Source organism: Colossoma macropomum, unplaced genomic scaffold, assembly GCF_904425465.1.
Source record: "Colossoma macropomum unplaced genomic scaffold, Colossoma_macropomum, whole genome shotgun sequence".
NCBI lineage: Eukaryota > Metazoa > Chordata > Actinopteri > Characiformes > Serrasalmidae > Colossoma > Colossoma macropomum.
In genome coordinates, this window is record NW_023494807.1 from 22,822,512 (window position 1) to 22,845,730 (window position 23,219).

Sequence of the window (23,219 nt, forward strand, 5' to 3'; positions counted from 1 at the left end):
ATCAGCAGGATTTGTCTGTTTTACATAAAAGCTAAAGAAAAATAATAAATAAAAATAAGTAGATTTTGTCAAAAAATGAAGTACAACAATATTCTGATGTGTTTTTACTGTAGTTTCTAAAATATGATTCATCAATTGCTGCAAAGCTTGATTTAAATATGTATTTTTCTTCTTACTTTTTAAGACATGGATGAGGTGATGTGCCACTTAGCAGGCTAGCCTGTGAGCATGAACATTGTTCTCACGTTTCTTACCCTTTCACTGCAAAAGCAGGAGAAAAAGACTTGAGGAAAAAAGAAGTCACATAAAATAAATATGTGTATACCCAACATTTGAGCAAGATATGGACTGTACACTGTTAGAAATAAAGGTGCTGTGCAGGCACAGTTTTTCGTTCATCAAGGCACAAACAACGTAAATGTTCCCTCAAAGGTACAGCAGTGGTTTTAAGGTCCAATTGTGCACCTTTAAGTTATAAAGTAAGTTTTTCCAGGTGAAAAGTATGCATTTGTATCTTTTCATAGCCTAATGTTTTTAAACAGAACAATAAAATAAAAAGCCTGGAGACGAGACGGGGTGTGTGGAGTCCAACTGTACAACTTGGAAAATAGTATTTCAATGGAATACAGTTACGTTCCCTGACTAAAGGTACTGAGATGTACCCTTGAGGGAACCACCCCAGTGACAAGAGGTGGGACTGCGCCAGTGACAGTTTCATACCTTTATTTCTAAAAGTGTGTGTGTGTGTGTGGTGTGTGTGTGTGTGTGTGAGTGTGTGAGTGTGTGTGTGTGCACCCCCTCACAGCCTCTCAGCACAGCAGAAAACTAGAAAACTATTCTGCCAAATATCTCACTCCTGTTAACATGCACACAGGTTTTCAGCGTAAACAAACTGAAATAACTCACAACTGATTATAAGATAAGATAACTTTGTTGTCCACTAAATTTGCATAAAATGGAAATTTGTCTTTGGCAATCTGGCACATAAATACTTAAAAAATAAATATTTAAAAAACCTACAGCAACTATGCATATGAACTATGTAGGAGGGTTATTTATTATGTCCTTATTCATAAAGGTCACAGCAGAGCTGTGATCTTCTGCAGCAGCTGGAATGATAAAAGAAGCGCATGAGCAGCGACCTTGTAGATCTGGGTTGCCTTTTTGGTTATGGATTGGATGTATAAGTTCTGGGGTGACAGTTTGTCTCCAGTTACTTTACAACCAGCCCAAAAACTGACAGTGAGAACATAAAGAGAGCAGAAGAAAGGAGGTCGTCTGCTGACATACATGTTCGTGCAGCCGGGAGCAGAGGTGATAATGGGTGTTTTTGCTTGATGATTGGTCAGGGTGATGGGTTATGCTAAGATGCAATCGTAGAATCGCTGGAGCACAGGGACGCAACCAAATCTCAGACGGCATTTAGAGGCATGCAAAACTCACTACAGTTGACAGATAATCAAGAATTTTGCCCTTTGAATAATATGAAACAATGGACTGCGCTTAATGAGACCATGGACATGAAAATTTTACAATTTAACAAGGTAAACAAGGTCCATTTTGATTTCAGGTTGACTTTAAGATGACAGTTGGCCTGTTGACAACCAAAGCTAACTTGCTTACTGATTGTCTGTAAACTTTACAATGTACAAACCTTGACATTCTGTAGATCTGCGATCTGCTAAGAAAGGTCATACAGGATTGTTTTAATCAGACATTAATCTTTACTGAAACTGCCTGTAAGAAGTCTGTAAAAAAAAACAGTGAACAGTTTGTACCCTCACACTGTGTTTTAGGAACACTGGCCACAAAAATAGTGCCTAAATGCTGCGCTGCCCCCATCTAGTGGTGAGACGCAGTCATTACAGCATTTGTGTTTTTGTAGCTCTGCCAATTCCCTCCTAAATCTATATTAAGCGTATTTACTGAGATTATACTAAGTGATCAAACAAGCAGTGCTTTGAACTTGGCAAGCTCATTGGCTTGGTCCACAATCTCTGCTGACCCTGCACCTTTTTTAACAGGGTGTGAGAGGAGAAATGATCGCATTCAGATAGCAGTGCTATTTGCGGCTCCTGTTTGTTTTGCCTTTGTTGGTGACGGTGGTGGTGGTGGTGCCTTTTTTCCATTTTCTCAAGGGAAAACACTTACGTGCAAACGTTGCCAGTGGCCTGCTGTTGCTTTCTCCATCTTCATTAGCCACTGGAGAGAGAGAGAGAGGGAGAGAGAAGAAATAGAAACAGCCTGAGTAAAGAGATGTAAGAGTGTTTGTGTGTGAAAGTGTTTTACGACTATTAAAACAGGCCTCACAGCTTCAAAGCTTTGCGTTCCCTAAAGGGAAATCAATAAAATGGCATGCATGAAAGCATCACAACATTTTGCTTTGAAAAAAACCCACCACACAAACACATCATACAAGGGGGTGTTCAGCCCACAAGCCTCTTTATGCAATCACACTGACCAGGGGTGCCTAAACTTTTTGTCTTAGACAGCCAAAGTGCAATAGACCAAAAGATAAAACAACACACAAATCAAGAAGGCTGAAAACTTTCAAACTGAGTTTTTAAAAATTTACACTATATTTGTTACAAAATTACTTCACATAGATATACATTCATAAATGGCGTGTGGAAGAAATTATTTCACATAGACACACATTCATAAGAGGAGTGTGGAAGGTATTCTTTCACATCGACACATTCATTAAAGGAGTGTGGAAGGTATTATTTCACATAGACACATTCATAAGAGGAGTGTGGAAGGTATTCTTTCACATAGACACATTCATAAGAGGAGTGTGAAAGGAATCATTTCACATAGACATACATTCATAAAAGGAGTGTAGAAGGTATAAAGTGTGGTATACTAATATGTCTATAATGTAGACTAGTATAATAATGGTATCTTTGAGCTTACAGTGACACTATTCAATTGGTTTTCAAGTTTCTTTAAGAACTATCACAACACATTACAAGTTTTAAAAACGTGAACCAATCAGAATGATCTGGCCACAGAATCCTTCTAACAGAGGAAACATGTGCGATGCCTACACTGCTGATGACTAATCACTGATAAATCATCACTGATAAAACACTGATGATTTATCAGTGATTCTCAACCCGGTGCTTGTGAGATCAGAGGGTGTCAGAGGGGGGGCGTTGAGAAAAGGTCTATATATCAGATACATATTTTTGAGGATTATTTTTCATAAAATCTTTCCACCCTCCCACAGTAATAATATTTGGGTGGAACCTCCTCTGCTGCTCTGCATATGAGGAGCCGCAGCATTCAGTTAAGTTGTGTTTTCCAAGATCACTATAGTCCGTGCACCATGACATCATGACTGGTTGAAGTTGAGTTGAAGCATAACAAGTGTCTAACAGGTAGCAGCTGAGAAGCAGCAAAACTGTGTATCAGCACTGTGTGATTATTAGCTTACTGCTGTACAAGATAGAAAAACCCTTGCATTATGTGCAGGGTGGGAAATATACGTGCCCACACGTTCATTTAATTTGGTATAAAATAGTTCAAGTACTTTTTAAACTGCTTTTTAAAGCAATACCTACAGCAACTTCAGACTATGCTGGACAATATGCAATAAATACTTCATAAGTAATAACAGTATATAATGTATACATGTATATCATAATTGCATATAATATATATAAAGTACATATACACAGTGTGCGTGTATATGTGCTTATACACATACACACACACACTACATGAACAAAAGTATTGGGACACCTACACATTACACCTACAGGAACCTTTATGACATCCCATTTTAAATCCATAATATGGAGTTGGTCCCCTCTTTGCAGCTATAACAACTTCCACTCTTCTGGGAAGCTTTCTACAAGATTTTGGAGTGTGTCTGTGGGCCTGTCTCGAAATCTCTGTTCAAGTTCATCCCAAGGGGGTTCGATGGGGTTGAGGTCACGGATGTGTGAGGGCCAGTCAAGTTCCTCCACACCAAGCTCACCCAGCCATGACTTTATGGACCCTGATTTGTGCACTGGGGCTCAGTCATGCTGGAACAGAAAAGGGCCTTCCCAAAAAAGTTGGAAGCATATAAATGTCCAAAATGGATTGGTGGGCTGAAAGCATTAAGATTTCCCTTCACTGGAGCTAAGGGGCCTAGACCAACCGCTGAAAACAACCATGAAGCATTGTCCCTCCTCCACCAATCTTTTTAGTTGGCACAATGCATTCAGACAGGCAACGTTGTTCTGGCATTCACCAAACCCAGACTTGTCCATAACACTGCCAGATAGAGAAGCGTGATTTGTCACTCCACAGAATACATTTCCACTGCTCCAAAGTCCAATGGCAGCATGCTTTACACCACTCCATCCAAAGTTTGGCATTGTGCTTGGTGATGTAAGGCCTGCATGCAGCTGTCCAGCCATAGAAATCCAATCCCATGTTTTTGTTCTGATGTTTGAGGAAGTTTGGAACTTTATGCACTATGCTTCTCAGCACTCAGCATCCCACTCTGTAACTGTGTGTGTGTGCGTACGTACGTACATACACCGATCAGGCATAACATTATGACCACTCCTTGTTTCTACGCTCATTGTCCATTTTATCAGCTCCACTTACTATATAGGTGCACTTTGTAGTTCTACACTTACAGACTGTAGTCCATCTGTTTCTCTGCATACTTTGTTAGCCCCCTTTTACCCTGTTCTTCAGTGGTCAGGACTCCCCATGGACCCTCACAGAGCAGGTACTATTTGGGTGGTGGATCATTCTCAGCACTGTAGTAACATTGACGTGGTGGTGGATCAGACACAGCAGTGCTGCTGGAGTTTTCAAACACTGTGTTCACTCACTGTTCACTCTATTAGACACTCCTACCTTGTCAGTCCACCTTGTAGATGTAACGTCAGAGACGATAGCTCATCTACTGCTGCACAGTTTGTGTTGGTCACCCTCTAGTCCTTCATCAGTGGTTACTGGACACTGTTGGCTGGATATTTTTGGTTGGTGGACTATTCTCAGTCCAGCAGTGAGACTGAGGTGTTTAAAAACTGCTGTGTCTGATCCACTCGCACCAGCACAACACACACTATCACACCACCACCACATCAGTGTTACTGCAGTGCTGAGAACGATCCACCACCCAAATAGTACCTGCTCTGTGAGGGTCCATGAGGGTCCTGACCACTGAAGAACAGGGTAAAAGGGGGCTAACAAAGTATGCAGAGAAACAGATGGACTACAGTCTGTAATTGTAGAACTACAAAGTGCACCTATATAGTAAGTGGAGCTGATAAAATAGACAACGAGAGTAGAAACGGAGGTGGTCATAATGTTATGCATGATCGGTGTATATATATATATATATATATATACACATATATATGTACATTGTATATGCAAAATATAAAAAAGTGCAAATTATTTTGTGTAGAGGTCCACCATAAATCTGTCCTTCCCTTTCCATCCTTGCATTAAAGCCCACACGATCCCACTGGTCACAGCCAGCTGCGTTCAGCTCCATCCCCTGTATAATTAGAGGAAAGCCTCAGGAGGTTAAAGTCAGTGGGATGAAATAGGTGAGCGGTCCGGGTCAGCCCACTTTCCCCGGCAGGGGGTCCTGCAGGGCCGAGAATCAGGAGAAGGCGGCGCGAGGCACGCTCCACTAAACCCAGCAGAAAACACACCGCCCACGGAGAACCCCCACCCTGCCCAGCCAGGGCCACGTTACCATGGCGACAGCCAGATGTTTGAAAATGCCAGAGGGTGTTATATGGGGAAAGTGTGAATAGAGCTCCGTTACATTTTGCAACCAATCAGTTTTTTGCCATTACTATTTCTTGCAGCGCCTTCAAAAACCAAAAAGAAGCAAAATAGCAGCGTTTTATACGCATGAAATATTACAATGCTGGACAGTGCTCTGAGTTAATATTAAACCCTGAGGAAGCTTATTTACCGGTGATTATAGCCAGACACAGAGCATTTACCCCATCTTTGAAGGAAGAGTGTGGTGAAAAATCGAATTTACACAATTTTCTCCTTATACTAACTGCAGTCTAACAGCCGAGACATGTTTGGTGCCTCATGTTTGCTTCTGTAGTTTTTCACTGGAGCTACAAGGATAAGCTATTATAAGTTTAACAGATATATATCTGTTAATATATACCTATATATATATATATATATATATATCTGTTAATATATACCTATATATATATATACATATATACCCACATACACACACACACACACACACATTTTATATATATATATATATATTTTAGGGGTGCGAGAAAAACTCGATTCTTAGATGTATCGCGATGCGGACGTGAACGATTCTGAATCGATTCATAAATGTCAAAAAATTATTTTCTAAATATTTAATTTATAACGCAATGTTGACAGAATGCAAAAGGCGGAACTTGGAAGTGGGTAAGTGCAGCGCCCGGACAGTCTGTGGCGACACATAACAAAAACACCACTGGATGAATGAGAAATCCGAACAGCTCTGCATTAAAAGCCAGGTTAGATCAAACCCAAATGTTAAGAAAAGCCATTTTGTCCTTTCAACAAAAATCAAACCACCTTGGGAGCCACAACATTTAATGTCCAGTATGTCTCAGTATGTGTTAATGTCCTAGTTTAGGCTAAAAATATAAACGAGAGCGCAGATTTACTTTACTCTGCTTTAAGCTTCCATCTCCGCCAGAAAACTTTTCTTCAAAACTAGAGTTTCTTGTAAAATGTCTCAGCATCCGGCTGTTTTACGAGGCTGAAGTCGCTTCTCATTCGCTCTTCGTTCTAACTTTCCCGTCTAATTTTTCTAATTCTGCCTTAGTAACTGCTGCACCATTTAAGGTGGAACGGGAAAATTCGAAAGAGAAGCGAGTTCATTTTCGCAACCTTTTAGAGAAAGACAGTCTCTCGTTGCAGATTTAACCAACCGCGCTGCTTATAAATGCGAATAAGTCCTCCAAATGTTCGTCTTAATCTGTTTTTTCGTTCGCTACTGGCGAGGCCAGACTTCGGGGCTATGTGACCTGCTGTCTGTTCTCAGTCGTTGAGAACCAGGGCTTTTGCGCTATGCTGCACACTTTGGAGCCGAGATTCAGCGTCCAGTCTCGAAAATACCACCTCTCTCTCTCTACAACGAGACCAAAACCGAAATTATAAACTGACTAAAGAAAGCAGGAAGGATGTAACATGCTGTATGGACACCCGTTACCACTGGATCTTATTTCAGGGTAACAGCGCATTTTATCGCAGATGAGTGGCAGCAGCGTCTCTAAATGAGAGCCTTCTAGTTCACTTGCCACATCACTTCCATTTGATTTATTAATAAAAGAAACTTTAGATATGTAAAGCAAAGTATTTGAATAAAAGTAAGAGATACAATTTAGTCTTCAAGATAGTAGCTATCACTGTTGTTAGCCAAGTGGTGCACTTTTGTCCATGTTTACTAGTAACAGGATGTCATACAGTGGAGACAACTCAACATAGTTTTAAGCGGGAGAGCTAAGAATGCAGTTTGCACAATGCTAAGGGTGGCTATAAGCTTCCATTACTTTTTAGCTACATTAGCCTTGTAGCTCCAATGCAAAACTAAAGGAATCATTGGACACCAACTATGTCTTGGTTGATCAACTACATTTAGATTAAGGGTAAAACTGTATGAAACTGATTATTACACCAAACTATTCCTTTAATCTAATGCCTAAAAGCAAGATCCCCCTAAGAGAGACCAGACAGTAACAGGAGAAGTGCCAGCAACTAAAAGGTCTGACAGTGTTCATACTGTGTGTGTGGGTGTGTGTGCGCGTGTGTCTGGAAGAGCGAGACATCGCCCTCTAACCCCATCTCTGGTTGCCATGGCGCTCTCCCATGTTGTCACCTCAAACGGACCCCTCTACAGAGCCAGTCCTGCTGGTGCCGTTCCAGTTCTTAGATATTTATAAGCTTCTAATGGGCAATGGAGTGTGGAGGGAACCAGACAGAAATAAATCATGTCCTGATGTTGCTAGCAAGCTGTTCAGGTTGTTCCCCAATTCTCCAATATTTGGATGTGCTGTAAGTTTTTCTTCCGGAAGGATTCTTTCAAAAATGTTTAATGCTGAAATCACTTCAATTTTATTTAGGAGTATAGCGATTTCAATGCATTAAAATGAGAGCATGAGGAAAGCAAACGAAGAGGAACCAAGAGTCAAAAGGAAAAGTTCTGTAAGAGTGTGAGGAGAAAACACTGCTATTGCTTTACATTGATGATCTAACACTTACATTCAGTTACATATCTATTAACATCACATAGCATTTCCCAAACCTTAAAAAAAATGTTTTGGCAAAAATCCTAATGTACACAACTGTCCACGTACCCCAGATGTTGCTGATCAGCCAAGACATGTTTGGTGTCCAAATTTTGCTTCTGAAGTTTAGCGCTCAATCTACAAGGCTAATGTTGCTGCCCAAATTGTCTCCGCAAATTCTTCTCCAAAACGTCTCTCAAACTGCATCTAGGTCTTCATTAAGGTTGTGCAGACTTATTGAAGTGGTTTAGGACACAGTATGGTTTAATTTTTCACAGAACCATTCATTTAAACTAATGCTCACTCTGAGAAACCAATCCACAAGTATGTGCACATGGGCATTTTGGTGGTCATGGCATAGTCATGCTCACATAATTACATTACAAGTTACCTAAACTTCTGAGTCCACTAAAGCCACTAAAGAGCTTCAGGACTGAAGTTTAGCCTTAGTTGCAAGTTAAAGCTGCCCTATGTAATATTTTTCTGCTAAAATTGAAAGTAGCATTATTGAGTCAGGAGGAAAAGAACACACTAAAATATGATGTCACCCTGTAAAGCCTGAAATAATAATTAGTCAGTGGTGGCTAACTAATTCTACGGGACCACATCATACGTCTTTACATAGTAACGTCACATGCACAGGCTTAAAAAGAAGGTCTGCCTGAATGTTTCAGTATCAAACAATAATTTGATGACATTGGTAGATAGTTCACGTACATCTTTGGAAGACGGCGTGTTCTAATTTTGTTCGCAATCATCAGATGTATTCGCTTCGGGGAGGGTGTCTGACCAATGTTACAAAATGTTCCACCACATTTCTACCAGAAAGGTCTCCAAATCTTATATAGTGTGGCTTTAAGTTTACGTAGTTGCTAAGTCATCAAGTTATTTGCAGTAGCCTTAACTGATTAGGCCCTCCTTAATGGAAGTTTTAACCTTATAAAAATGCTATGTTCAACTGTTATGTCCAAAAATACTTGGGAAACACTTGTGGCAGACCACTACATTCAAAACGCTGTGTTAGATTAAGCCATTACTACAGGCCAGAGGTCTTCATATCTGGACCTTGGATCCAGTTTCCGGTCTTGGAACTTATTATCACTGGTAGGTACGACACTAGATACACGAGGAGGAGGATGGGGTTGCGTCTGTTATAACAATACCTCACAGACCACTGGTCTAAGATCAAATTTCCCCTCACCCCAACACCTAAACCTAATCCTAACTCTAACCCTTATCCTAATCCTAACTCTACAGCTGTTGATAATCAACGGAATTTCACCAGTTTGTGAAAAAAATTTTAAGGAGCACTATATGATTCTGCAGCACAAGTGTGGATATTTGAACTCAACAGCAAAATAAACACACCCCTCCCTTCAGTGCTCTTTCCGAAGCTCCGCCCTCCAGATTCATGGATGCATATTGTCAAGAACAACCTGCTTGCTTTTTTTAGATCTTTGTGGCCATAAAACCCTTTCCAAACGTTGTACACACACATACCATGATATAACAGAGTGAACAACCACACAGCATGTAATTAACTAACTAATTAAGTTAGTTACTAATTAACTAAGTAACGTTAATTGTGGGTTAGAAAACTGTTGCTACAGTTTCTGCTTTGAAGCTAACCAGTTGTTATCACAAACATTCGCAAACAGGACAAAACAGTACTAACCTACTGATTCTGTGCAAAATATAGCAAAAATACATTAACGTTACCCACCTGTCCAGCCGGAGCAACCTCCTCATCCATTTTCATGCATTTCAACTCTCAATGAAGCTGAAGTCAGCTTCTTTTTCACCAGCTTCTTGTTCGAATTTTCCCGTTCCACCTTAAAAGGCGCAACAGTTAAGACTACATTCCAGCGTCTCAGCTACTTGTTTGAATTTCTGTCATTTCCACCTTAAAAGCTGCAGCAGTTAAGACTACATTCAGAGCCTCAGCTTCTTATTCAAATATTCCAGTTCCACCTTAAAACTTGCAGTAGTTAAGAATGAATTCAGAGCCGCAGCTTCTTGTTCCAATTTTCCAGTTCCACCTTAAAAGGCACAACAGTTAAGACTACATTCAGCAGCCTCAGCTTCTTGTTCGAATTTTCCCGTTCCACCTTAAAAGGTACAACAGTTAAGACGACATTCTGCAACTCAGCTTCTTGTTCAAATTTTACCGTTCCACCCTAAATGGTGCAGAAGTTAAGACTACATTCAGTGCCTCAGCTTATTGCTCGAATTTTCCCATTCTGCCTTAAATTGTGCACGCATGCTATGTGCGCCGTCAGTGTCTAGGCAGGGCAAAACAAAACGTTTGGAGAGCCAACGTTTTCATAGCGCAGGACTAACATGCACGGGCAGCCGGACCGGCTATGAAAACAAAAAACAGAGAAGCTCGGATTACAGCACACACTGAGGGGGTGTGACTTCATTCTCTGTTCAGGATGCCATTACACCACTGTCTTTACACAGAAAATAGTTGTTTGCTTTCTATATTCAAGTTTAAAATGTCATATATATCACCTTTAAGCATTTGTAGATAATCTATACACTACCATCAAAATAAAGTGTGACCAAAACACTGACAAGAACTCCAAAAGGGGAACCCATGCTCCCCTGGACCGCCACAGATAGAGCAGTACGGATACAACCTAGCAGACATTTCTTGAGCTGGAGAAGAACTGAAGGAACTTCACAACCAAACAAACTGTTACATAACCACTTTTGGTTCCCTAGAGAACCTTTCAGTTTTTGGTTCTTTAAAGAACCACAATTGTAAATACAAGCATGTGAGAAGACGCTCTCTGAAGTTTAAAGGATCTCCACATAATGTAAAAGCTGTACACCAGCTAAAGGTTTTTTTCCATGGAAACATACATCCAAGTCAAGAACCATTTAAGAACCTTCAGTATGTTTTTAAGAGTGTACAACCATTCAGATTTCACCTAGTACTGGTCTTTACAGGTTGCCATAACAACTTTTGGTGACCCATTTCAGTGACAAACCAAAGCAACACGTTTCATAGTCAGATATTTTGCAATACAATTCAAGCTAAACCAACAAACAACATCCAGCTGCTTTTCTACAAGCTCCCTCTCTCTCTCTTCTCATGAGTCTTACCTATGGTGAAGCTGAATCCATCGATACTGAAAGTAGCACTCCTCCCTTTCTTATAGCTCTTCTTCCTGGAGCTTGCCTCCGACATCCCTCGTTCTTCTTTCTTTCCTTTACAGTCTCTCCAGATTCTCTAAAGCAGCTCAGCTCCGATACTTTGGGCTTACTTTAATTTACACATTTACAATTCCGTCAGACTGAAGAGTGGAGTGTGAGAAGGTTCGGGAGTGTGAGCGCGTGTGTGGAGACCTCCGGAGTGAAGCTGTGATGGGGAGGAAGCAATCACTCTCTCTTTCTTTCTCTCTCCTCCTCCTCTTTCTGCTCAGCCCTGACCTTCCCTCTCAGTCCCCCAAGAAAAAGCACATTATTCTCTCTCTCTTCCTTTGTGTATTTCTTTTGTGTCACACTCACTGTTACACTGTCTATATGCACATACACACACACACACACACACACTTGTGCGCACACACACACTCACAGATAATGGGCATTGTTCTGAATTATGACTTCCCCAGATACTGATGATTACCAACTATGTAATTTTCATTTCAGTTCAATTCATTTGGTGCTTGAATCGCTCATTATGGCACAAAGGCTGTCATTTCTGCCTTTTCAGATAGACCGATAGATAGACAGATGAATGCATACATTTATACATACATAATATTACATCACACACATATAAATATATACATATGTGTATGTGTGTGTGTGCATGCTCATATTATATTGGTTAATTAATTATTGTGAGTTATTCAGGTGTTTCAGCCAAACCCATTGCTAACAGGTGGATAAATTAAGCACACAGCATTGCAGCCTTGATAAACAAATACTGGCAGTAGAACACATACTGATGAGCTTAGTGACTTTAAACATGGCACTGTGAAAGGATGCCACCTCTGCCACAAGTCAGTTTGCAACATTTCTGTCCTACTAGATCTGCCCCTGTCAACTGTGATTGCTGTTGCTGTGAAATGGAAGCACCTAGAAGCAACAACAGCTTAGTCATGAAAAGGCAGACCACACAAACTCACAGAATGGGGTCAGCGAGTGCTGAAGCGCAGTGTCTATCCTCTGTTAAATCACTAACTAACAAATTCCAAATTGCCTCTGGAAGGAACAATTAGCAAAAGAACTGTGCATCAGGAGCTTCATGAAATGGCTTTCCATGGCCGAGCAGCTACACACAAGCCCCAGATTAAAATGCACAATGCCAAGCATCAGGGGGAATGGAGTAAAGCTTGCCGCCACTGGACTCTGGAGCAGTGGAAACGCATTCTGTGGAGTGACAACTCACGCTTCTCTATCTGGCAGACTGATGGATGAGTCTAGATTTGGTGAATGCCAAGAGAAGTTACCTTCCTGACTGCACTGTGCCAACTGTAAAGTTTGGTGGAGGAGGGATAATGCTATGGGGTTATTTTCAGGGGTTGGCCTAGAACCCTTAGTTCCAGTGAAGGGAAATCTTAATGCTTCAGCAGACCAAGACACTTTGGACAATTGTACGCTTTGAACTTTGTAGGAACAGTTCGGGGAAGACCCTTTACTGTTTCATGACTGTACCCCAGTGCACAAAGCAAGGTCCACAAAGGCATGGCTGGGTGAGTTTGGTGTGGATGAACTTGACTGGCCCGCACAAAGCCCTGACCTCAACTCCGTTGAACAACTTTGGGATGAAATAGAACAGAGACTGAGAGCCAGGCCCTCTCTTCCAACATCAGTGTCTGACCTCACAAATACTCTTCTCGATAAATAGGCAAAAATTCCCACACACTCCAAAATCTTGTAGAAAGCCTCCCAGAAGAGAAGATGTTATAGCAGTAAAGGGGGACCAACTCCACATTAATGCCTATGGATTTAGAATTGGATATAATAATAGCTCCTGTGGGCGTAATGTGTAGGTGTCCCAATACTTTTGTCCATATACTCTGTATATACGACAGATCATAGGCTTTTGTATGTATGGGTGTGTGTGTGTGCGTATACACACACACACACACACACACACACACACACACACACGGATAGATAGATCGCTTTGCTATCACACTCTGTCTAAAACAGGATGTGAGAAAAGGTAATCACCTGATGTGTGTGTGTGTGTGTGTGTGAGTGTGAGAGAGAGAGAGAGAGAGAGAGAGAGAGAGAGAGAGAGAGATGAGAGATGTAAGAAGTAATGTCAGGATGAGGAGAGCCCTCACACACTCAGCTTGCCCATCTCCATTGAACACACTCAGTATCTCCTGTAGAGGAAAACCCATTAATACTACAGCTGTGTTTACCATTCAAAGTGATTCAGAGTGATTCAGAATGATTCACTGTGATTGACAGTGATTCAGCGGCAGTGATAGAGCTGTGATTCACTCCCTGAAGGCTGTACTGACACAAAATTACTGCATTACTGTATCTGTATGAGTTCATGGATTACTGCATGTCTTATATACCCATTTTCTGATTTTTTGCCTTTTTTAACAAAATGTGACACTAGCTTTACTTTAGGGGTCTGATCCACTCGTACCAGCGCAACACAGCACCGCCACGTCAGTGTCACTGCAGTGGTGAGAATGATCCACCATCCACATGATACCTGCTCTGTGGGGGTCCTGTAAAGGTCCTGACCATCAAAGAGCAGGGTGAAAGCATGCAAAGTATGCAGATGGACTGCAGTCTGCAATTGTAGATCTGCAAAGTGCACCAATACAGCAAGTGGAGCTGAAAATATGGACAATGAGTGTAGATACAAGGTGTAAGCATGTACATTTATTTATGTCTTCATTTGTTTTTTCAGACTCAGTTTTCCTTCCTTCAGTGTTCTCCAATTCTATAATTCAAGCTTTGGCAATATAAATGTGGCATTAGTTATCATGCCAATAAAGCACCATGAATGAGAGAGAGAGAGAGAGAGAGAGAGAGAGAGAGCAAAAGAAAGACAATGGGCAAGGATATGTTTGAAAAAGAGAATAAGTGGCTCAGAAAGAAGAAAAGGAAATAATGAAACAGTATCTCTCTTGGTCTCTCTCTCTCTCGCTCTCTTCCTAATGGCAGCTCAAGACAAGCGGAAACTGTTTCCTTGCTAATTGTAGCTCCTGACTATTTCAGTTCTGTTCAGACTGAGCATTTTCTTCCATCACTGCAGAGCTCAAAGTGGGCTGCTGGCATTTTCTTGTAGAAAGGACCACAGTTTTTGTAGCCTCCTTTCATGCGCATGTGGAACACAGCATTTTCACAAGGTCGCGTTATTTGTACCACATCTCTCGTGTGCGTCGGTCACTAGGCAACCGCAGCGGCTGTGTGATGCTGATGGAGAGTCGCTTTAATGGGAAAAAACTCGGAGGCTTCGTTAACAAAACCATGTTCTTTAATTGGCTTCTGCAGTTTTATACATGTATCTTTCACGTTTGGAACAAGAGCAGCCAAAGGCAGAAATCTGGGTCATATTAAGCTTTCTCTTATGTTCTTAAACATAACATTGAGCCGCTCCTTTGATTAGATCATGGGGTATTATGCAAATAATGCTACTGTACAACAGCACAGTGGGCACATTAGGCACACTGGTACAAAGGATCAATGTGTCAATATGTAAGTATCACAGGGACTTGAGGCACATATAACGTGTTTTCATTAAACTTAAAGTACATGGTGGCAAGTTAGCCTCTGTAATTGTCAAGAGGGATCTAAGCAATGTGTTGAATGTGTGTGAAGAGAACGTGCTGTCCCCCCTCTCTGTGTACTGGTGCTGGCATGACCTGAATGCGTTTAATGTTGAATTAGAAGTCCATGGTGCAGTGGTAGAGCACTTAGTGCCTCGCTGAATGGAGCAAGTGGACAACCTGCAGCACCTTCACATTTACTTACTTGCTTTTCCTACTTCACTTTAGTATTTAAACATTTTCTGGGTAAATACTTGAGTGACCACTAGTTTAACACAAAAACCCTATGTAATTTTTATGACCACCCAAAATAAAACTGTCAGTTTCTAAATATAAAATAACACATCAAAGGTTTGATATTAGTGTCACTAAAGTATCATTCAGACAGGATTAGATTTACATGGCGAGGTGGGATAATGTAAGTTTTATAATGTAATATAATTACAACGTAATGCCCATGTGTCAAACACAAGGCCGATGGGCCCACTCAGGCCAGTGACACAGTCCTATTTAGCCCCCTAAAATGATTTTCATTTTCTATTCTTATTAGCCTGTTTTTTCCTGAGATGCACTACAGTCCCCAGCATGCACTGCTTGACCCCGTTCCCCCAACAACAATCTATGGGCCAGCGGTTACACAAAAAGACAAGATGCCTGGTGTCTAGTTCAAGCAAATAGGCAGTTTAAAAAAAAAACTTCCTAAAAAATGTACTTTTATTTTGAATTATTTTTGAATAAGCATTCAATGCCTATTTTGCTATTGCAGTTTTGGCATATTTTAAATAAACAGTGGCCCATTTGGGTCATTACAAAATGTTAAGTACAAATGATATAAAAACACAGCTCGCCCACAGATTTGCTGAGATTTTTTAATATGGCCCTTTTAGTGGTTGAGTTTGACAACCCTGATGTAGTGTGATTTTTATTTCTACAGACTGCAGACTCCTGTATCAGTAAACATTCCATTGGCTTTTCATAATAGTAAAGGGACCCCGCCCCCCCCAAAAAAAAAGATAGACAAAACTGAAGTTGGCAGGTGCCTGTGTTATTTCCTTGAATAAAATTGTAATTTTCTGACAAAATTAATGCCTGCAAACGAGGTGACCAGCTTCTTTTTCACCATGTTCAGCATTAAATTTCTCCCACTAGATCAACTGTAAACTAGCTCAGCCCTAATTCTTAACATAGTGCACCAAGCCATGTCACTCCAAAAATCATTTATACTGATACAGATATGAAGTTAAAAGACTCCTGCTTGGTCATACTTCTGAAAAAAGGACAGAGTAACACCTCATGAAAATATGTTGTGAAAATATAATCTACAAATTACAGTTTATATGTCACCTTATAGTCCCCCTTAAGACCTCTGCCACAATTTAAACCCTGCCCCAGGTTATATTAATCCCATGCAAATTGTCATGCCAGTAAATATTCCATCATAAGAGTTTTCACTATTTTGTGTGGAGGCACTCAAAGAAGCATTTTCTTGCAATCTCTGAGGCCCAACTCAAGCTAATATGTATCATCTTACCTCAAGCGTACAACTCTGAACATTAAAAGACGTAAATAGACAGAAAAGTAATTAAATTTTATGCAGCAGTGTTGACTGTTGACTACTGGCTATAAACTCCCAAGCTAATGACAACATTAATGAAACACTACATTCACAAACAACTAAACAGAGGATTAGGGCAAACAGAGGTATGATTAAACAAAATGCCTGGACATGTTTTCTACTCGCAAGCAGCCGAACATATTATGTACAGTGCTGTGAAAAAGTATTTGCCCCTCACTCGATTTCTGTTTATTTGTCACATTAAAATGGTCACATTAAAATGGTTCAGACCATCCAACTAATTTTAATATAGGATAAAGACAACATGAATAAACACAAAATGCAGCCTTTAAATGATCATTCCATTTATTGAAAAATAATGACTTATTCAAAACCTATATCACCCCTTGTGAAAAAGATATTGTCCCTAAACCTAATAACTGGTTGTGCCACCCTTGGCAGTAACAACTGCAATCAAATGTTTGCGATAACTTGGGATGAGTCTTTTACATCGCTGTGGAGGAATTTTGCCCCACTCTTCTCTGCAGAATTATTTAAATTTGGCTATATTGGAGGGTTTTCGAGCATAAACTGCCTGTTTAAGGTCTTGCCACAGCATCTTAATGGGATTCAAGTCAGGACTTTGACTTGGCCATTCCAAAATCTTCATTTTGTTTCTTTTGAGCCATTGTTGGGGTTCTTTTGTAACCTCCTGGATGAGTCGTCAATGCGCTCTTTGGTAGGCTGGTCACTCCTGGGAAGGTTCACCACTGTTCCAAGTTTTCATCATGTGTGGATAATGGCTCTCACTGTGGTTCACTGGAGTCCCACAGCCTTAGCAATGACTTTGTAACCATTTCCAGACTGGTAGATTTGAATGACTTTGTTTCGCATCTGTATTTGGATCATTCTTTGAAGCATCATGTGTTGCTGTTTGAGACCTTCAAGCCTGCTTCACATTGCCAGTTCTATTTAAGTGATGTTTAGATTCAACAGGTCTGGCAGTAATCATGCCTGGGTGTCGCTAGTGAAACTGAACCCAGTAGTCAATTGAATTTGGTTAACTAGTTGAATTAGTAACTAAGTGGGCAATTACTTTCTCACACAGGGCCAGGTAAGGCTGAGCAGGATTTTGTCCCCAATAAATGAAATCATCATTTGAAAACAGCATTTTGTGCTTACTTGGGTTATGACTGTCTAACATTAAAAGAAGGTTGATGATCTGAAACATTCAAGTGTGAAGAATATACAAAAATAGAAGAAATTGGGAAGGGGCAAATACTTTTTCACAGCACTGTATATCGAAACAGCCATCAATACATTCAACAATATAAGCTACAAAATGTTGCAGTCGCATTTGTAGCAAAGCAGATACAGACACACAAAGGCATCACAGATGTCTTTTCAGTTTTAAATGCATTTAAGCCTGTGATAACTGATATTAGGTTAGAACTGCTCACCATGGGTGGGCAGTAGGACCACCCCCGCACTGAAGCAGAATCAACTTCAGACCATTACAAACCTCAGAACAGCTTTTATATTGTACTAACCTTCCTGACAAAGCCATACGAGACGGCGGAAACAATAAAAGCATGTGACATTGTGTTGATTATGATGGCAAACATTAGAGTATAAACAAGCTCATTAGCGACTGGTCCGTCTGCGGAGAGCGGAAAGGAGGGAAGCCACCCCGGATGAGCTGTTCCTCACGGCTGTTTCTGTGGAGACACGTCCAAGTAATTAAGAGTGTGTGAGCAGTCGGGGACTGTGTGTATTCCCCACATACGGCCTCATTACAGGGACATTTAAGGTAATGTCAAAGCTGTCTCCAACCTAGAGGAAGCACACAGGCTTCTGGAAAAGTCAGGGCATTTACATGTAGCTGCCTTGGTTTCCCGTACCTATGGAGGTTGTGTAAGGTTAGAAAGGTCAACCTTAGGCATATCTAGCTATTTAGGGTACAGTAGCTGTCATCTGGGAAATTGGAAGTGGGTCATATTTTAGTTCAAGCCAAGTCTGAAAGACCATAGTTTGGCCTGTAGATTTACACATTTTTATGATCACACAAATGTAGCTGATCAGCCAAGATCTGTATGGTGTCCTAAGTTTCCTTCTTTAGTTTTGCTCCTGAGGTACCAGGATAAAGTAGCTAACAAATAATGAAAACTTATAGCTAACAAGTTGGTACTGTGTAACCGTGTGCCTTAACCTCTATTTAAAATAGCCATAAAGTGCAATTCCCACTGGTTTTAAAGGTCTCTCAGTTTCTCATTATTTTTCTTCAATAACAATGATGGACTATATTTTGATATCTTTTTTTTTCAGACCGAATGTATGTTTTTTAGTACTCGTCTACTACTGAATAACGTTCTTAGAATTAAGTAGCTGTTAGTGTAAATGTGTGTAATGTACCTTAACAGATAATTCAATAAAATGTAGCTGATTTTAAATGAGATTATGTTAATATATTATGTTAACTGATACATTAGCTAGCTATGTTGCACCAGTTACCTTGCATTGAGTAGTGTCACAGTTGAGAAGAGTGGGTTTTGTTCCACATCAGAAAAGTCCTTCTGTACAGCTGGAAGTAAAGTACATTTCATAGCTTTGAACCCTGATCTGTCTATTTCAACAACAGGCTAATCCAGAGCTCACTTGTGGAGTTTTACGTCTTGTTGGAGTCTTTTGTTTGGCTGGTTGAGCTGTAGTTAAAGCTAGGCATACACTGTGCAATAGAAATATTATTCTTTAGTGACGCGCACTGTATGTTTGAATAGACAGAGAAAGGCTACAACTTTTTATGCTCACACTGTATGAAAAGGCTGGGGTCGATTAACACGCTGCATCAAACAAAGATAGACTTTGGTAGCAAACGTTAACTTTTTTTGCCTTTTCGCTAGCCCACGGGTCTCCACCCATACTGGGGTAGTGACTGTGATTTTGTTTAATACTGGCTAAAGTCGCACAGCATATGTCTACCAGAAATCTGCATGGTATGTTGAATGGCATCAGCAGGTACTGGATGTTGGTATCATTTGATGGAAGTGGTATTAAACCGAATATTTGTATTCACAGGTCAGCAAGCAAATCAACATTTATAAAAATGTTTTTATTGTGTTTAAATGCTATTTTTTGCATACAAGATTGTTTGATACAGAGAAAACTGTAGTTGTACAGTCCGTTTTATTTTGGCATGACCATCTTAGTGGAGAGGTATGAACCATTTTCACAGCAGTGAGTTCTCATCCCTCTCCCCATTGCTCACTAGCAGTTCAACTTGGTGTCACAACAATGTTTTAGTCAATCTGACAGAATTACAGGAAAAAAATTAGTAGTATATCATATTAGTCAAAAATACCCTATTGTCAATGGCTGTGCAGGTACACTTCTTGTTCATCAAGGTAAAAACAATGTAAATGTACCTTCAAAGGTACAACAGTGGTTTTAAGGTCAAAGTTTTTCCCATTAATACCCTAATGTTTTAAAACAGAACAATAAAATAAAAAGCCTGGAGACGAGACGGGGTGTGTGGATTATGGTACCCTGACTAAAGGTACTAAGATGTACCCTTGAGGGTACCACCCCAGTGACAAGAGGGGTACTGCCCCAGTGACAGTTTACTACCTCTATTTCTGAGAGTGGACTTGTTCAATTATTTGCCTCACATTCAATGTGTAACGGCCTCATATATTCCTTTTTTAAGTTTTTAAGTTATCTCAAACAGATTTGCATATATGGTTTCTGACACTGTATAAAATACACTATATGGACAAAAGTTTTGGGACACGGGGCACTGGGGTTCAGTCATGCTGGAACAGAAAAGGACCTTCCAAAACTGTTCCCACATGGGTGTAAGCATATAATTATCCAAAAAGTCTTGGTATTCTGAAGCATTAAAACCCCAAGGCCAACCCCTGAAAAACAATACCTCAGCATTATCCCTCCTCCGCCAAACTTTACAGCTGGCACAATGCAGTCAGGCAGGTAACGTTCTCCTGGCATTTGCCAAACCCAGACTTGTTAAGATAGAGAAGCGTGATTCATCACTCCACAGAATACACTTCCATCGCCCCAGAGTCTAGCGGCAGTGTGCTTTACACTACTTCGCAATTATTTTTGCAAACTGACTTGTTGCAACGGTGGCGTCCTATTACAGTGCCACGCTCAAATTTAGTGAGCTCTTTAGAACGACCCATTCTTTCACAAATGTTTGTGAAGTCAGGCTGCATGGCTAGGTGCTTGATTTTATACACCTGTGGCAACTGGACTGAATGAAACACTTGAATTCAATGATTAAGAAGTGTGTCCCAATACTTTTGTCCATATAGTATACAACAAATAGACAAAAAATACAACATATAAATAAAAACATAAGTTGCAGCCATTTTGAAGCTTAGATTCTGTACATACTTTTTATCCCTTTTTAATAACAGTATGACATACAATGTCAGCAACCACATAAGTTTATTTGAGATTAGTTAACAACTCATCACAGATAGATGATAAATGTTTCTCGAGATAAATGTGTGACTATTAAGGCATGCAGTGGCAAATTATGTAACAGTGCAACATAAAATGATTTTCTGATTATATAGTGCATATCATTAGTACTTGTGGAACATGTTTCATTATAAAGAGAGCAAAATTAGTTTTGTTTAACAGGATTTAGTGCAGCACAATATGCCAAATACTGAATAAAAATCATTGTGTTCACAGTTTTTGTTAGTCATTTTTTACAACGTAGCACTACTGATTCTTTTTCCCTGTTCCAACTGATCAGATGTGTGAAAAAAAAAAAAATATTGTGACATATCGTCTCATCATCATGAAAATTTCTTAAAGCATCAGAATATTATAGTTTGCCATATCACCCACCTCTAATTTGGCCAAACCATCACTTTAAGGAATCCCTTGTTTTGGATTTTTTGTTGCTAAGGAAAGACCATCTCAAAGCTGCTTAGGATTACCATTGAGGTGGGCAGCTGTCATTTCAAATTCAGATCACCTCTCAAAACACCCCTCTCCATGCAATCATAAAGTTTGAAACAGTGTCCATTCCACTCAAGCTCAAACCCACACAATGTCTGAAACTCATATACACACACGATTCTGTCTACTCTATAATTAGAATACATTTTACTGATTGCAGGGCCATACTGACATCCTCACCTCCCCCTGCCAAATCCACTCTGACAGGAATTCATTTTCTAATCAGCCAATCAGAGAATAAAATGGAAAACAACTGAAAGTTGACACTCTACAATGTAAAGACACCCTTTAAGAGAGAAAAGTGTTCAAGGCAATAGCGTGAAAAAGGCATCCTGAAGAGTGACACTAATTGACAATTGAAGTCAGACAATGGCGCCTCATGAAAGGATGGAATTAGTCTCAGTTCCACCCTCAATAAGTGGCTAGGGCACGAGTGAAGAGATTCGATTTAATAGGAGGAAGAAATATATTAAAACTTAAAAAGACAAATCGGCTTTGTGGCTCACATCTCCTACATCTGCGTGTGTGAAGTCTTTTTCAGTTCACTCTTTGCTTGTCAGCTTTTCAGTATCACTAATTGGAGATCACATATCTGCTCTGCGCATCATGAAAGGCTTAGGAATAAAGCAAAAAAGACAAAAAAACACAAAAAGCTGTACTAGACTAACGAAATCCATTCCATAATCATTAATTCAAGATACCTTCAAAAGCAGAGATTGTTAGACATCCAAAACTGTTCAAAAGTCAAAGTTAGTTTTTCATTTATTTAATTTCCAGTCAAAATGTGCATGAAATACAAGTTATTCATGTTTCAGGAGATACTTCTGAGGAGATCAGATATAAGATAATCCACTTGAATAAGAAAGGGGGAAGGGGGGAGTCAAAAAGTGAAAAAAAAACAGTTCCCAAAAGCTGGAGGTAAAAAAATGATTAAAAGATACAGAATAAATGGGACTCATAACAACCGCGCAAGACCTTCCACTACAAGAAAACTACTCCACGCTACAAGTCTGAAATAGGGCTGCAACAACTGACTATTTTGCTAGTCGAACAATCTAGCGATTATTGAAACAAATACTTGACTATTCGGATTATAAATTTGCTCAATTACCAAATAACTCTTATGTAGCTTTTCAGCTTTTAAATTTAGCTTGAGGTTATTTTATGCATTTCCTAATGAACAATGAAGACAATAAAGATGAATAACTTTTTTTGATGAACTTTTCTGATAATACAAAAGATAAATAAAAGATCTTTTCCCTGTTAAAATCTAAAATCAAAATGTGTAAAGTAGCAACAATAAACTATAACAAAATTATATCAATTCTCCCTTAATCACAACAACAGGTTCTCTGTGCTACACCAACCACACGGCCATATCTGCCCATAAACATCACACAAACAATACGCATCACACAAACATGAGCGCGGATCGCTGCGTTTCCTCTGTTATATAATCCTATCCTTCTTTCTGAGAGCAGAATTCTTGAAATAGTATAATTTTGCACAGTGTCTTTCCTAAAACAGCATCTATGTATGTATATCTATGAGCAACACTATCTCCAGCCATAAAGTGAGTTTCGTTCAAATTCGGCAAGCAGTGGCAAACGTTTGTGGCAAACTTGTTCTCTATGA

General features: G+C 39.9%; 1 protein-coding gene across 1 annotated transcript in view; it reads right to left on the reverse strand.

Moving 5' to 3' along the window:
* The window catches only part of pde1cb (phosphodiesterase 1C, calmodulin-dependent b), a 144,302-nt gene extending 132,581 nt beyond the window's left edge, over positions 1–11,721 (reverse strand). The window contains 2 exon segments of the mRNA XM_036556098.1: positions 2,152–2,202; positions 11,397–11,721. Of these exon segments, the coding sequence (XP_036411991.1) occupies positions 2,152–2,202; positions 11,397–11,481 (136 nt within the window). The 5' untranslated portion in view covers positions 11,482–11,721.
* Between the last annotated feature and the right edge of the window lie 11,498 nt (positions 11,722–23,219).